The sequence below is a fragment of the Pollachius pollachius genome (genome assembly GCF_949987615.1).
Source record: "Pollachius pollachius genome assembly, chromosome: 5".
NCBI lineage: Eukaryota > Metazoa > Chordata > Actinopteri > Gadiformes > Gadidae > Pollachius > Pollachius pollachius.
This window is the reverse complement of record NC_136938.1, coordinates 2,739,374-2,755,735: the sequence shown is the minus strand read 5'-3', so window position 1 is coordinate 2,755,735 and position 16,362 is coordinate 2,739,374. Positions and strand designations below refer to the sequence as shown.

Here is a 16,362-nt window from a genome sequence, read left to right as displayed (position 1 = left end):
TCAGGGGAAAAATTGCACTTCCATATCCAACACAAATTCACGGACATTCAATATTTGATATTTTTCATTGAATAACTTCAACAGAACCCAACACACTCCAAAAACACTATCCTGACAAACATGATTATTATTATTATTAAAGTGTTTTTCTGTATCTTAAATTAACAGGCCCCGGTTTCAATCTCACACCAGATAGTCTCTCTCTCTCTCTCTCTCTCTCTCTCTCTCTCTCTCTCTCTCTCTCTCTCTCTCTCCCTCTCTCTCTCTCTCTCTCTCTCTGCCAGGTAGTGTGACCATGATGGTTTTTGTATTTCGTTAATGGTGGTTCTAAGCAGTAGATTAACATGGAGTAAGCGTTCCTCTTGATGCCAAGAGGATTTATGCCCACAGGAAACGCCATCTGGCTGCAGTTGATTCACCTGAGAGGTGAGGGATGGACCTGGTCGGTAAGGACAGTGAATAAATAAAGGGAGTGTTGACTTGTGTGTCAAAGGATCCCCTTAGATTAGCTCAGAGTATGTCTCCTCTCTGCTCCTGTGAACAATAGCAGCGTGCTTTCTGACGAGCTCCCCGTCCAATCAGGGGCAACAGGACTCCAGAGAGAGTGGGAGGGGTCCCTTATGGAGAGGACCTCTACGTCAGAGAGGGTCTCACTACGCAGGCCGCCTCCCGTGGGGGCGTGGCCCTCGAATCCTCTCTGGGACAGCATCCATCTGGCAGCAGCCTCCTGGAACATCTGATTATCCCCTCTGTCCCGCGGAGCCTGCCGGCCGCGGAGCAGAGCTGGGTACTTACTGCGCTCTGAAGCATCCCTCAGTGTCCTATAATCTCTATTGTAATACAGGTTTCGGTCCTACCTCGACTTTTTTCTTCTTGAACTTAATACCGGAAATGAGAATGCTTTCCCACTGGCTAATCCGAGCAGCCGAGCTGAGCGCTTACACCAAAGCTCCACGCTTTACCTTGGGCCCCGCCCCCTGGACACATGCATACACACACATATACGCACACACACACATGTAGAAACACACACAAGCACGCAGACACAAACACCCCCCCCCCCCCCCGACACAAACACACACACACACGCACACACACACACACAGACACACACACACACACACACACACACACACACACACAGAGCAGCCCCATGGGCTCTCTGTGATCCATCGGTTTATGTCATTTTAATCCCCTGGTCTGTGGGTTTGTGTGGCTCTAGTATTTTTGCTGTTTTCTGACGGATTCCCAAACTGACGACAGCACACAAAAACTTTCGGTTTGGAATAACAACATCCCAGAGAACATCAAGTCACAGCCTTCAAAAGACGAGGTTCCACTGAACTCTGCTGGACTGGTCTGGTCATCAAGTCGTCTGGCTGTCAGCAGCATGTCTCTGTGGCTCCAGCTCGCTCTGAGCCTGGGTAAGGATCTGCTGTCAAGGAAAAACCTGTTGGTTTCTGGGTCTTCATGCAAAGTGTGCGTGTTCATGTTTATGTGGTACAATGTCCTGCCTCTGTCGAGGCATTAATACCCATGTTTTAGAATATGGATATTGTGGGATGGATGTTTGTAGTGCATATATGTATTTAAATCATGAGGACAATACAAATATAGGACCATGTTGCTTGACACAAAACAAAACAGAATCATTATCAATGGAGGGTGGAAGGACCATTGAGCTTGTTCTGAAATAGTTTAGTTCTAAAATCGTTTTTGTAAAAGCACTTATCTTCTAGTTTTGTTTATTTTGAGTATTTGTTTTGTTTAGATGAGATTTCACATGGTTTGAGAGTGTCACAGGGTAGAAGCCTTATAGTTACAATGATAGTAAATGATGGATCCTTTTACTACTACTGCTGCTACTTTCATTACCACAACTACTGTTACTACCACTGTGACATATTCTACTGCAACGGCTAGTTGAACACCAATGAGAATCCTTAAGAACTAAACTATGAAATTAATGATTTGTGAATAAATATGGCATGTCAGATGTCTTATACAAACGGGTCAGGCCGTGTGTTTGATAACTGCTTCATTCAATCATCTGGAGCTGCAGGACTCCTAGAAGATCCTATCTGACAAGAGATTAGAACCAATAAGTACAAGGGTCACACCTCAACCTAGCCCCTCGACCTCTGCATACTTTGACCCCATTCCTGAACCAGGAAGTGAATCTATTCTTTATCAACGGCACAATTTAAGTAAAGTTTATTTTAAAAACTGAATAAAATCCACTTCTAAATAAATGCTGGAAAGGTGTCTTATGATTTGACTACAGAAAATGTGACAAAAATTAGCAATTACATTATCAGTCTCTTCCTACTAATGGTGGAAGAGACTACAGAGGCCACAGGGAAAATGTCCAAACAGTATCAGCGTACCCTGGTGTGAAGCGTTTGCTGGACTCACTGGAATCCTATTATGTCTACATATTCTGGTCACTCGCCATTTGCAAGTGGGCAGCACCAAATGACCCTTTAAGCATAATCTCTCCATATGAATGAAGCGGACATATTTTGGTAGTTGTTTAATCTTTCCCAATAGTACAGCAAACAAGGTCCAACTCTGAGGGTCAGAGTAGTCTGAATAAAGCGACGGTACATTGTTGTAACTCTATAGAGCACTATATACCAACAACTGAGCAATTCATGGTTAACCACAGCTACCTCCTATTAATGACAGCGTATCTGTATCTCTTTACCGTTAAGTCGTTTTGGAAGAAAACTTATGCTAAAAAAATATCTGCCGAATAATAAATGTGACGCCTATGGTTGGAATGTGCCTAAACGCATTCCATGGGATCATGATGAGCATCAGTGTGGTTCGCTATTGATGAAACGTTATGATGGTCAGGGTGTCTAACCTCCTACCTGTCTAACCTCCTACTTGTATAACCTCATACCTGAGGGAACCTCAAAATAGAACTTAGAATCGTGTAGCATCGCTGGTGTATATGGGGAATGGGTTTACCTAGTGATTGTTAGTGCTTGGGACTTGGTTCTATGAACATCCTTACTGTACCGACAGAGATATATTGTTGTTTCTCTTTCTTCTGACAAATGTACTTATTGTAAGTCGCTTTGGATGAAAGCGTCTGCTGAACGCCCTGAATGTAATGTAAATGTATCTGTGTTCTCAGGGCTGCTCCCCGTGTGTTGGGCGGCATCAGTTCCTGTTTCCTGTGGCTCAATCTACAAGAGCTTTGCGGGGTGTCTGGTCACCCTGGGGGACAGCATGGGGGACACCATGGGGGACACGCAGAAGGACTCCAGCACACAGGACATCGATGCGATCTGCAGGTTCGTATTCGCTCTACCTAGAGTTTCAGAAAAGGTTAAGAACAAATTGATCCTTATTATTTAGTATTATTATATATTATTATCTTCCTGTGTAGAGCTACACTGTGTGTGTCTGTGTGTCCTTCAGTCCGTCTGTGTGTCTGTGTGTCATCAGTCAGTCTGTTTGTCTGCCCTCAGGTCATGGAATGCCTTCCATGTTTGTGCCAGCTCTGCGCTGGCCGGTTGCCCTGGCGACGCAGCAGCTGTCTGGGAGTCGCTCCGCCAGGAGTCCAGGAAGACGGAGTTCTCCGGAAACCTTTACGATCTGTGTGCCAGCCGCACGACCCTGGCACCCAGCACCCTGCCCCCGTCCCAAGGACCACCCACTTCGGATCAGACCAATCAGGAGACGCTGAAAGGCCACAGCTCCAAACAGAGGCCGGGTTCCCCTGTACTCCTGGTGCCCCTTGCCAGCCTGCTGCTGGCACTCATGGCCTAGCACTGCCTGGGTGAACACGTGACTGTTGGCTGGCCGGTTCTGGGTGGTTCTGTCTGATTCTAGCTGGTTCTGGCTGGTTCTGGCCGATTCTGTCCGGTTCTATCTGGTTCTGGCCGGTGCTGGCCGGTTTTGTCCGGTTCTGGCTGGTTCTGTCTGGGTTTGGTCGGTCCGAACAGGTGGACGTGATGAACACTTGTACAGGACTCAGTGTGGATGTGTGGACTTTCCTTCGAGGTTATTCGTGTTAAGTGACTTTTCTTTTACGCTTAACCTTGAAGTTCACACTGATGAAGATTCCAAAAATAAAATCTAGAACAATCCATCGAATGGCACATGATCAGGTCTGGATAATAAAGGGAGGTTTTGACATTGATTTGATTGACAGGTTTTCAGCTCTGTCGGAGATCCAATAGTTGTTTTGTTTCTTAACCAAGGACATCTTGCTTTGTGAAGACAGAATATATTTTTTTACTGAAAACATTCTCCATCCTGTTAAAATCAGGGCTTTCCTCAATATGTTAGAAATCTGACCTAAACATATTCTTCCTTATATGTCAAAACCTATTCTTAATGGAATTTTAAAATGCAAAGCAAGGCATTCTATATATAATAATAACAATAGTATTTCATTTGTCATTGCATATGTTCAATTATTAACATATTGATTTTTGTACAAAATTCATGATTTTGTGCATAATGTTATTAGCACATTTCCCTCCTTCAAAAAACGCCAAACCTTGTGATACAATTTTAATCTCATTATTTGTATGGGTCATTAAAGAATGATTAAATACACAGATGTTTCTAACACTAAGTAATAAAATCTCTTTGGAGTGTGTGGATGCTGGCCCAGTCTGATTGGACGCTGGTGCTGGGTGGGGCTGCACACCTGGTGCACATTGAGTCAGTGTGCACAGGTTAGACCAGCCATCTCCTAGCATGAACCTCCAGCCCCACCGACATGTCAGAGTGTTGGGACCGATGTGATCCTCAGACCTGCAGACAGGGGACCAGCCTACCACTCACTAGCTACAACTAACTTTAACTATATTACACAGACACATGTACAGGGTGGTTTTTATATGTCACACTGGAGTACTATAGACTGGTGTTGAACCTTCTATGTGTCTGCTCTCGGGTCTGAAGTGTCCTCTTTATTGGGAGTAAGGAGCAGGAGATCATCCTGTATGCAGCATCATAATGCCTGGGAGATTATTACAGTGGGTGCTCGGGGATTATGGCATTGTGTTATTTGATCCAGAGCTCAGTATTTTCGTTCGAGGGCTTTGGCCTCTCACAAGACGACTGAGAAGAAGGGAAGCTGATGTTGATCGCATGGCAGTCAGAATAATGCATGTTCACCATTTGATTAAGATTGCAGTTTTGTGCATTTGCCATCGGCTGAGAAGCTATTTTTGATTTTATTTAAATGCCACCCCAATAGGCAAATGTCCTTCATTTTAATGTAGTGTTCCACGAACATTGGTAATGCTTTATTTAATAAACGCCTAAAACGCCTTGAGTATCAAAATAAAAAACTATCATCAAAACGATATTATTATTTTTATTTTTTATTACTGGGCCTCAAGTCCAGACGAAGAGCATCTCGCCTGTGAAAAGATCTCCACTAGAACTGTACACAAATTGTCTGTTCTGTACGTAAATCTATAACCCATCACGGATTTCAGACAACACATTCGACTATATTAGATCTGTTTCGAAGGGTTTCCAAATTGTGCAAACGGAACTTTTACCTCGTGACCTTGAGGCAGCTGAAGGAGCATCTCGAGTCGAGCGTAGCCGAGAAGAGGCCACAGATCAACACTTCGGTGTCAAATCTTTCACGGCGCAGCGAAATGTTTGATCATGAAGCGTCTAATTAGTGCGGACCTGTGTGTGTGTGTGTGTGTGTGTGTGTGTGTGTGTGTGTGTGTGTATGTGTGTATGTGTGTGTGTGTGTGTGTGGTGGGGGGAGGCGGGTGGGGGTGGTACTTCTAGGACTACTTCTAGGGAATGGGCGCGCGTCGCTCGGGTCTCTGCCAAACAGCCTTCTGAGAGTGTGCGGCTGTAAGTCTATATTTATATAAATGACTATACTACTAAAAACAACCCTATATACATCCCTACATATATTTGCTTGCATTTAGACTAAAGTCGCCTAGCATTTTTTGGGGTCCCGGAAGAAGGACTGAACCACTCTAAGATGGAACCGTAGCCTCTTTAAGTGTATTTTTGAAACCTGATGTTTCCAGTTCTCAGTCCTCCCTGAAGCGCTCTGCAGTCTTTCTGACGGTCCTATCCAGGTGATTTATAATCGTAGTTCTTCTATTAAACGATGGAGGAGCTCGCTCGGGAGAGCATCAGTCTGCTTGCACGGTCCGCGTCCCACGCCGACCCGCCCCGGCTCGGCTCCTTCGGCGCGATCTTCATCATGCTGAAGTCCGCCCTGGGAGCTGGACTCCTCAACTTCCCCTGGGCCTTCCAGAAGGCCGGCGGAGTGAACATCGCCATCAGCGTGGAGATGGTAGAGATACTGCAGGCCAATGCATGTCTCACTGTATCGATACGTGATGATGCGCTGTGTGAATAGGAACCGTGGTGGCCGATCTGCGTGGCCGATCTACCCCTTCTCATTTAAATAACTATTAACCACGTCTAAAACTTTCAACTAAAACTGAAGTTTAACATAAACTTAAATATCGTGTGTGTGTATGTGTGTGCGTGTGTGTGTGTGTGTACACCTTCCGACCCACAATGTTTTCTCTCCTTGGTGTGAAAGTGAGCGTCAGTTCTCATCATGGTACTAATGAAAGGCCTGTCTGGCATGTTCACATGCTTGAATTCTGATGATATCTGCTCTTCATTTCTGCTTTTGCTGTTTAATTTTACGTCTGTCACAGTCTTTCCCAAGCTGATCTTTTTTATCCCTCTCCGTCTCTCTCTCTCTCTCTCTCTCTTTCTCTCTCCCCCCCTCCCTTCTCTCCCTATCTCTCTCCCTCCCTCCCTCCCCTCTCCCCCTCCCTCCCCTCCCCCCTCTCCATCCCTCCCTCCCCCCTCCCTCCCCTCTCCCCCTCCCTCCCCTCTCCCCCCAGGTGTCCCTGGTCTTCCTTATCAGTGGTCTTGTAGTGCTGGGCTACGCGGCGTCCGTCAGCAGGAAGGACAGCTACCAGGACGTGGTGCGGGAGGTGTGCGGCGCCGCCACCGGCAAGCTCTGTGAGGTCTGCTTCTGCTTCAACCTCTTCATGATCTCCGTGGCCTTCCTGGTGGTGGTCCAGGACCAGCTGGAGAAACGTGGGTCTGCCCCTCAGCACACGCATCACACAGTGTGGGTGGGGGTGTGTCCCTGTGTGGGTGTTTGTGTCTCGTGTGTGTGTGTGTGTGTGTGTGTGTGTGTGTGTGTGTGTGTGTGTGTGTGTGTGTGTTATCCATATGATGTGTCTTTGAAACATTCTGCACACCGTCAGTCTCTATCATACAAAGGTATTGCTCTGTGGAGGACGGTGAATCTCTCCTCTGCTGTGTCCTCAGTGTGCGTGTCTCTGTACGGGACGGTGACGGGCTCCTCCGAGGCCCTCATGCCGTACCACTGGTACACCGACCAGCGCTTCGCCCTATTCGTTGTGTGCCTCCTCTTCATCCTCCCTCTGTCCATCCCCAAGGAGATCGGGATCCAGAAGTACACCAGGTACCGTCAGCACCTTGACCTAGTACTAGTACTAGTCCTTATCTAGTACTAGTAGTAGCCCTTATCTATTACTCATTCTAGTTCTTATCTAGTACTAATCCTCATCTAGTACTAGTACTAGTTCTTATCCCCCTGCCTAAAGTCAGCCTCCTCCTGCTGTTCTGGCTGACCTCTGACCTCTGACCTTGTGTGTGTGTTTGTACAGCGCGCTGGGCACCCTGGCTGACCTCTGACCTCTGACCTTGTGTGTGTGTGCAGCGTGCTGGATACCCTGGCTGACCTCTGACGTGTATGTGTGTGAGTGTGTGTGTGTGTGTGTGTGTGTGTGTGTGTGTGTGTGTGTGTGTGTGTGCAGTGTGCTGGGAACCCTGGCTGACCTCTGATCTCTGACCTCTGACCTCTGACCTTGTGTGTGTGTGTGCAGCGTGCTGGGCACCCTGTCTGATCTCTTACCTCTGACCTCCGACCTTGTGCGTGTTTGTGTGTGTGTGTGCAGTGTGCTCGGCACCCTGGCCGCGACCTACCTGTGTGTGGCGGTGATCATCAAGTACTACCACACGGCGGAGCTCAGCCCCGAGCACAGCCAGGGGTAGGGCGTGGGTGTGTGTGTGTGTGTGGGTGTGGGTGTGTGTGTTTGTGTGTGTGTGTTCCTTGTGTGTGTGTGTGTGTGTGTGAGTGTGTGTGTGTGTGTGTGTGTGTGTGCGCGCGTGTGTGTGGGTGTTGACTCCTGTGTGTGAGTGTGTGTGTCGACTCGTGTGTGTGTGTGTGTGTGTGTGTGTGGTTGTGTGTGTGAGTGTATATGTGTGTGTGACTCCTGTGTCTGTGTCTGTGTGTGTGTATGTATGTGTGTGTGTGTGTTGACTCCTGTGTGTGTATGTGTGTGTATGTGTGTGTGTGTGAGTGACTCCTGTGTCTGTTAGTGTGTTTGTTTGTGTATGTGTGTGTGTCTGTGTGTGTGTGTGTGTGTGTGTGTGTATGTGTATGTGTGTGTGTATGTATGTGTGTGTGTGTGTGTTGACTCCTGTGTGTGTATGTGTGTGTGTGTGTGAGTGTGTATGTGTGTGTGACTCCTGTGTCTGTGTGTGTGTGTGTGTGTATGTATGTGTGTGTGTGTGTGTGTGTGTGTGTGAGTGTCTCCTGTGTCTGTTAGTGTGTTTGTTTGTGTATGTGTGTGTCTGTGTATGTGTGTGTGTGTGTATGTGTATGTGTGTGTCTGAGAGTGAGTGACTCCTGTGTTTGTTTGTGTATGTGTTTGTGTCTGTGTGTGTGTGTGTGTATGTGTGTGTGTGTGTGTGTGTGTGTGTGTGTGTGTGTGTGTGTGTGTGTGTGTGTGTTTGTGTGTGTTAACTCCTGTGTGTGTTTCAGAGTGGGCTCCTGGGGGTCCATGTTCAGCGTGGTTCCCACCATCTGCTTCGGCTTCCAGGTGAGAAGATGTTTTAATCATCCATGCTATAAGGCCTGTGTGTGTGTGTGTGTGTTTGTGTGTGTGTGTGTGTGTTTGTGTGTGGGTGTGTGTGTGTGTGTGTGTGTGTGTGTGTGTGTGTGTAGGCTGCAGGATTAATTGCATGTCAATCGAAATGTTTGAGATCTCGGCAGCTGCAATTAACTAATCATGAAAGGTTTGCAATTAATTGATAAAAAACAATTATAAAAGCATACATTAATCATATCTTTGTACATCTGTGCATTCATCAGATTACCAGTTTGTTATGTACAGTAGGCGCCACAGAATATTAATGTAATCCGTTAATCATAATTAATAACCCTGATCACAATATCAGGCATATTTATTGCAATTATATTTTCCTTAATGTGTCTTACCGTGGTTCCAGTGTCACGAGGCATGCGTGGCAATCTACAGCAGCATGGAGAACAAGAAGCTCTCCCACTGGGTGCTCATCTCCGTCGTCTCCATGTTCTTCTGTCTGCTCATCTACACACTGACCGGTGAGCCCCTCCTGGTCCCCGACGTCAGGGGTCTCCCGTCTCCATCCTTGGGCCTGGAGCCTGCTGGACTGCCCTCTTTCCCTATGTCTCTGGTTCTCAGACCTGTTCTAGATGTTGGTTCTGTGTCTCTGGTTCTCAGGCGTGTTCGGCTTCATGACGTTCGGCCGTGGTGTGGCCTCAGACATCCTGATGTCATATCCTGGAGACGACGTGGTCATGATCATCGGCAGACTGCTCTTTGGGATCTCCATCATCACCATCTACCCCATCATTCTACTGCTGGGACGGTAGGAACCAGCAGAGAGAGAAGTGGACTTAGTGAGGGCCAGGACTATTATGAGTTATTAATAACACTACCAACTCTAGCAGTTTCTTATGTTTTTGTGTTTTAATACATCAATCAATATCTATTCCAGTCCAAATGATCGATGAAAGTGGAGTTAATTAAGGCTGTGTGTTTTGTGATTTGTATTAACTTGTTTTAAACTTCCTTTAAAAGACTGATATTGACCAATTGCTCTCCTGTGTGTGTGTGTGTGTGTGTGTGTGTGTGTGTGTGTGTGTGTGTGTGTGTGTGTGTGTGCGCGCGCGCGCATGATCACCGACCCCAGGTCGGTGATCCTGGACCTGGTGGTGCGTCTGCGGCGGGACCAGCAGGGGGCGGTCACGCACTCCTTCGAGAGCCGGTGGCGGGCGGGGCTGACGGGCGTGTGGATCGCCGTCACCATGCTCATCGCCATGTTCGTCCCCGACATGAGCGACGTCATCAGCGTCATCGGAGGCATCAGCGCCTTCTTCATCTTCATCTTCCCAGGTGTGTGTGTGTGTGTGTGTGTGTGTGTGTGTGTGTGTGTGTGTGTGTGTGTGTGTGTGTGTGTGTGTGTGTGTGTGTTCGTGTTTGTGGTTTAGTTGGTGCATATTAATTCACCTAAAGAATATGAATAAAAATGTAATTATTAAAAAATGTATACATTTGTCTGTTAACATTATTTTTCTATTCTGGTCTGCTGTTTGATCGTCAGCCAAACCTCTAGTTTAGGGCAGAGAACAACATACTTATGAACATACAGTTATGTGTCAAGGATAAAGATACTGAATCTGTGTATTCTCAGGTCTATGTTTGGTCTTCATCATGCAGTCTGAACCCGTGTCCCCAAAAGTCAGGTGAGATCATCACTCTTAGATTCTTTAGGGATAGATGATGGGTGCTGACTGTCCCCTGTCTCACTCTATGTCCCCTGTCTCACTCTATCAAACGCTTTTCCTCGCAGGGTGCTGTTGACAGCTTGGGGGGTCATCACCATCGTGGTCGGGGCTTTTATCTTCGGACAAAGTACAACCAAAGCCGTCATGGAACTGTTCTACGAGTTTTAATTTTCATCGGCCATCTTGAATCCTTCTTCTATTAGTCCACCATCAACCCCAGATGAGAATCCATCATCAACACCATCAATACCAGCTGAGACTCCACCATCAACACCATCAATACCAGCTTAGTCTCCACCATCAACCTGATTTACACGTCAAGGGATTGCAATGGGACACAATGGGAGTCTTTTTATATGTTACTCCAATATATGTGGCTACATGTGACATGGATTGTAAATTGAATAATTTCTACACTACTATATATCCTATACTAAATACATAAATATATATATTAATATGTATGATACATTATTTTTTGGTCATGTTTTGTTTTATCATGTTTCTTTCTGCAATGTAATAATTATTAAAACAGTACAGAAGCCGACCGAGTTCAAATCTTGCGTTCAACGGACAGGGGGCAGTGTAATACAAAAATAGTCCAAACGTACAACGAGAGCGGAATGGCCTTTCTTACAAACATTGCCAAATACAACACCCAGTTCTGAATTAGAGACGAGGGCAAGACCTTTATAAAGTGACACAATGACAATTAAAACATTAATTTCCTTCTTTATCGACATAATGCTCTCCTGTCTTCATCCCTCCCCTCTCGACCTTCCCTGGTTTTGATCAAAGAGGGTCTTATGGGTAATAGGACCGTAAATCGTGCCGCACAAAGTGACAGCCACGTCATGCTGGAAATCATTCACTATATATATATAAATATATATATATATATATATATATATATATATATATATATATATAATTGATGTGAAGCAGTTTAGAATTATGGCTGTGTGTGTGTTTCTGTTTCTTGTTTTTGTATGTATGAGTGTGTGTGTGTGTGTGCGTGTGTGCTAGTGTGTGTGTGTTTGTGTGTGTATGCGTGTGTGTGTGTCTGTTTCTTGTTTTTGAATGTATGAGTGTGTGTGTGTGTATGTGTGTGTGTGTATGTGTGTGTGTGTGTGTGTGTGTGTGTGTGTGTGTGTGTGTGTGTGTGTGTGTGTGTGTGTGTGTGTGTGGTACCGCCACTAAGGTGACAGCACGTTGCGGTGCTCAGGACCGACCCCAGACCGGAGGAGCAGACAGAGGAGCTGAGCCGCAGGCGTCCGTACGGACAAACTAGGGGTGATTTATGAATGGAACTCTCCTGGAGATGAGATGGAAAGAGTTTCCTGTCAAGAGTTTCCCCCCCCCCCCCTACAGTACATAAATACCTACAGTACATATAACTCAAAATACACTTCAAAACCAATCCTCTGACTCAATAACTTTGCTAATAACAAGCAATTTTGGTTCTGAGAGGATTATGACGACAGACCTTTGAAAAACCTCCCAAACTCATCTCAGGAAGCGCCACTGAGCTCCAGAGCTGTTGGATCACACTCAGCGGTACGGTCCACTACCTCACTGCCCCCACCTGAGGAGCAGGAAGGGTCTGATGGAGGACCTGTCTGTCTTGACGGCACAGCTTTATGGGGACCTGTCTTTCTTGAAGTCACAACTTTATGGAGGACCTGTCTGTCTTTAGGTTAAAGCTTTAGGTGGACCTGTCTGTCTTTAGGTCACAGCTCTATGGAGGACCTGTCTGTCCTTAGGTTACAACTTTACGGAGGAAGTGTTTGACTGTTTGTCACATTTATACTATATAGTCTCTCTCTCTCTTTCCCTCTCTCACTCTCTCTCTCCTATAAATTAATCTGCTGTCTGTCACACCAGAGGTAACCAGGTCTACACCATCTCCCCCCCCCCCCCCCCTGTCCTATAGACGAGTCACCTGGTTCAGCCCGGTCCATTTACTGCTCCAAGCTAATTGCACTCCTCGCCCCTAGGCCTGTCCCTCCTCGCCTCACCCAGCCCTCCCCCTCCTCGCCTCACCCATCCCTCCCCCTGAGAGGCATCCCTCTCCCTGGGTCAAGCCCGTCCTCTGAGTCACAGATTCTAGTAAGGATTTTACATCTCATCCAAAGGTTGATCGCGGGCCACTAAAGTGTCTTTGAGTGCGTTGGTTTTTTGGGGTGGTCACTTGGTGTCTTCAACTTACTGGTAATATCAACGTATATTTCATCGTTGTTTTGGACGAAGTCCCACTGCAGAAAAAATGCAACAATCCTCAAACTGCATCACCAAACCTCCCATATCTCAAAGTGACGCCTTTAGATTCATATTTCAGTGTTATTCATTTTCCCCCTCCTGTGATTGATAATGTTGAGCCTGCTCTTGTCAAGTGTGCTGGTATATAGCCCCACACATCGCGTGCACCTCTCCCACAGCGAAGCAGCGCGGTTAATTCCAGTAGGACACAGCATGAGCAAATGAAATACTGCAGAGTGAGCGTGAGCGGAACAGCAGAGCGCTGGGTTCTGTCCGCACAGGAAGGCTGTTTGGTCGCTCTCGTACTCCAGGTTTGTAATGTGTTTGAAAGGGTTTCATCAGATGTGCTGTACCGGTGGTGGTTTCATTGGCAGGAGAACAATCTCACAGTTTGAGTTCTGGATCGGTGACTATCCAGTCCCAACCACGGCCAACTTCTGTAGAATTAACAGGAGGATTTTTTAATGGGTTTCTTTTTTTAAAGATTTTATCTGCAACAAATCTCAAAATCAAGCATAATTTCCACTGGTCGAGCCATGGAACAGGCCGTGGTCGGCTCGGCCAATCAGAGACGAGTAGGCGTTAAGTGTCTCTGCTAATTGGATAATGAATGAATACGTGTATAAAGGAATGAATTAAGAGATTAAGACGGATGGGAGGTAAACAAAGAACGTAAATTAAGTCATGGAAAGGATTCAATTATTGAATTTGCATAACAATTTATAATGTGTATGACATAATCATGAAGATTAACTGCCTATCGGGTACAGCAAGCATGAGAGGAGACAGAGAGGAGACATAGAGAGCAGACATATAGAGGAGACATAGAGAGGAGACAGACAGAGGAGACAGAGAGAGGAGACATAGAGAGCAGACAGATAGAGGAGACATAGAGAGGAGACAGACAGAGGAGACAGAGAGAGGAGACAGAGAGAGGATACAGAGAGGAGAGAGAGAGGAGACAGAGGGAGGAGACAGAGAGAGGAGACAGAGAGAGGATACAGAGAGGAGAGAGAGAGGAGACAGAGGGAGGAGACAGAGAGAGGAGACATAGAGAGGAGACAGACAGAGGAGACAGAGAGAGGAGACATAGAGAGCAGACATATAGAGGAGACATAGAGAGGAGACAGACAGAGGAGACAGAGAGAGGAGACAGAGAGAGGATACAGAGAGGAGAGAGAGAGGAGACAGAGGGAGGAGACATCGGAGACATAGAGAGGAGACAGCGAGAGGAGACATAGAGTGGAGACAGAGAAAGGAGACATAGAGAGGAGACAGCGAGAGCAGACATATAGAGGAGACATAGAGAGGAGACAGACAGAGGAGACAGAGAGAGGAGACAGAGAGAGAATACAGAGAGGAGAGAGAGAGGAGACAGAGGGAGGAGACATCGGAGACATAGAGAGGAGACAGCGAGAGGAGACATAGTGTGGAGACAGAGAAAGGAGACATAGAGAGGAGACAGCGAGAGGAGACATAGGAGACATAGAGGAGACATGGGAGACATAGAGAGGAGACATAGAGAGGAGACATAGGAGACTTAGAGAGGAGACAGACAGAGGAGACAGAGAGAGGAGGCATAGAGAGGAGACATAGAGTGGACACATAGGAGACATAGAGAGGAGAGAGTTCTGCACCTGAGATGTGATGATGTGGGTACCGCCCTGTGTAGAGGTCAGGTGAAGGGGGGAGAACGACCCCGGTTCTCCATTAAGATGACAGCTTCCTGATGAGGAAAACAAGGTCATCTCTTTACATTCATACGAGCATTCACATCTACCTACTACGCACATTCCATAATAGCATGTTCTTGATCAAAGGGGTTATTAGATACAGTACTCTTCATTCGTCCTCAGAGACCATCCCCCCCCATGGTCGTGAGAGAGTAAATAAAAACAATGTGTGCTTCTATCTCATTCTATGGCCGTGGCGCCCGTGGACATGTGACTCACTGAGTGGCGGTTATCAGGGGGCCATGAAGACACAAAGGCTGCTATTTATAAATGACCGGTGGCGCTGTCCTTTGAGATGTCCTGCCCGCCGAGGAAGGGTGGTGTACGTTACTCAATCATGATATCGTTGGTTCATCCCTCTGCCCTCTATAGAGCTTGTAAGTCCGCCCCTTCCGGGAGACCCCATGGGACCTCTGGGGAAGGAAAAATTAGAATGGGTTTCAATTGAGAGAAAGTAATTATTTTCTGGTCCCAGTCTTTACATGCCCTGGATGACACATATGTTGTTTGTAGATTTAAATTAAAAATGTTCATGCAAAGAAAACAAAAAAAAATCTCGATGAAGTTTGAAAATGTTTGAAAAGGTTTTGTGTGAGGCCGCTTTGTGAACTACAGCCCCTCGCTGCTCTCTACGCGAATGATACACGTCAGCACCGCTGTGGTACAGACATGGCGATCTCTCAGCTCGACTTCACCGATTTTTTCCAAGGGGAGGATAACAGCATCGAAAGAGGTGAAAACCCTTATAAGTCAGGGCATGTGTAGATTTTCAGTTATGCCTATGGGGAGATTGTCGGTCTTGTTCACGCCAGTTGCAGTGAGCGTGACGTCACATACGAGACGTGTAGTCTTTCTCATTGTGATTTCTGTACAGCCTTTAACTGAACAATTGCACAATGAGCAGTCAAAATCTTGGCATGAATAATTATCATTTAAATCCACAAACAACATATGTGTAATCCGGGGCATATAAAGAATGGGACCAGAAACGATTTACTTTCTCTCCATTGAAACCCAATCATATTTTACGATCTCATAGGTCCCGTGGGGGTCTACCGGAAGGGGCGGACTTACGAGCTCTATGCTCTATACTCGTTGGAGTCATGGACCTATAAAAGAAAGGACAGCGGACTTAAACATGGCTGCCCATTCATTCCTATGAAAACTGCTCCATAGAGTGGCGAAGTCACGCCTTTTCCGGTAGAGCCCATGGGACCTATGAGATCGAAAAATATGAATGGGTTTCAATGGAGAGAAAGTAATTATCTTCTGGGTCAAGTCTTTATATGCCCTGGATTACACATATGTTGTTTGTGTATTTTAAGAGTGTAAGAGTTTGACCGTTTATTGTGCAATTGTTCAGTTAAAGGCTGTAGAGAAAACACAATGAGAAAGACTACACGTCTCGTATGTGACGTAAGGCTCCCTGCGACTGGCGTGGACAAGGCCGACAATCTCCCCATCGGCATAACTGAAACTCTCCACATGCCCCAACTTATAATGGTTTTCACCTCTTTCGATGCTTTTATCCTCCCCTTAGAAAAAAGCGGTAAAGTGGAGGAGAGATCGCCATATCTGCACCGGAGTTCCAAGTGCGGGAGGTGACGTATATCATTCGCTTCGAGAGCAGCGAAGAGCTGTAGTTCACAAGGCGGCCTCATACAAAACCTAACATTATCAAACTTCCTCGCGATTTTAGTTTTCTTTGCATGAAAAATTATCATTTAAATCCACAAACAACATACGTGT

At 46.3% G+C, this 16,362-nt stretch overlaps 2 protein-coding genes across 2 annotated transcripts; both read left to right on the top strand.

Moving 5' to 3' along the window:
• Positions 1 to 1,390: 1,390 nt before the first annotated feature.
• On the top strand, positions 1,391 to 3,783 carry nrn1lb (neuritin 1-like b; the record flags this gene model as incomplete). The annotated part of the gene is made up of 3 exons (XM_079736632.1): positions 1,391 to 1,424; positions 3,146 to 3,305; positions 3,483 to 3,783. 3 exons carry the CDS (start codon positions 1,391 to 1,393, stop codon positions 3,781 to 3,783), a joined length of 495 nt encoding a protein of 164 aa, XP_079592758.1.
• Positions 3,784 to 6,118: 2,335 nt separating this feature from the next.
• On the top strand, positions 6,119 to 10,789 carry slc38a8b (solute carrier family 38 member 8b; the record flags this gene model as incomplete). The annotated part of the gene is made up of 10 exons (XM_079736763.1): positions 6,119 to 6,307; positions 6,876 to 7,074; positions 7,312 to 7,468; positions 7,965 to 8,057; positions 8,834 to 8,891; positions 9,301 to 9,415; positions 9,555 to 9,702; positions 10,027 to 10,229; positions 10,528 to 10,579; positions 10,687 to 10,789. 10 exons carry the CDS (start codon positions 6,119 to 6,121, stop codon positions 10,787 to 10,789), a joined length of 1,317 nt encoding a protein of 438 aa, XP_079592889.1.
• Positions 10,790 to 16,362: the final 5,573 nt, after the last annotated feature.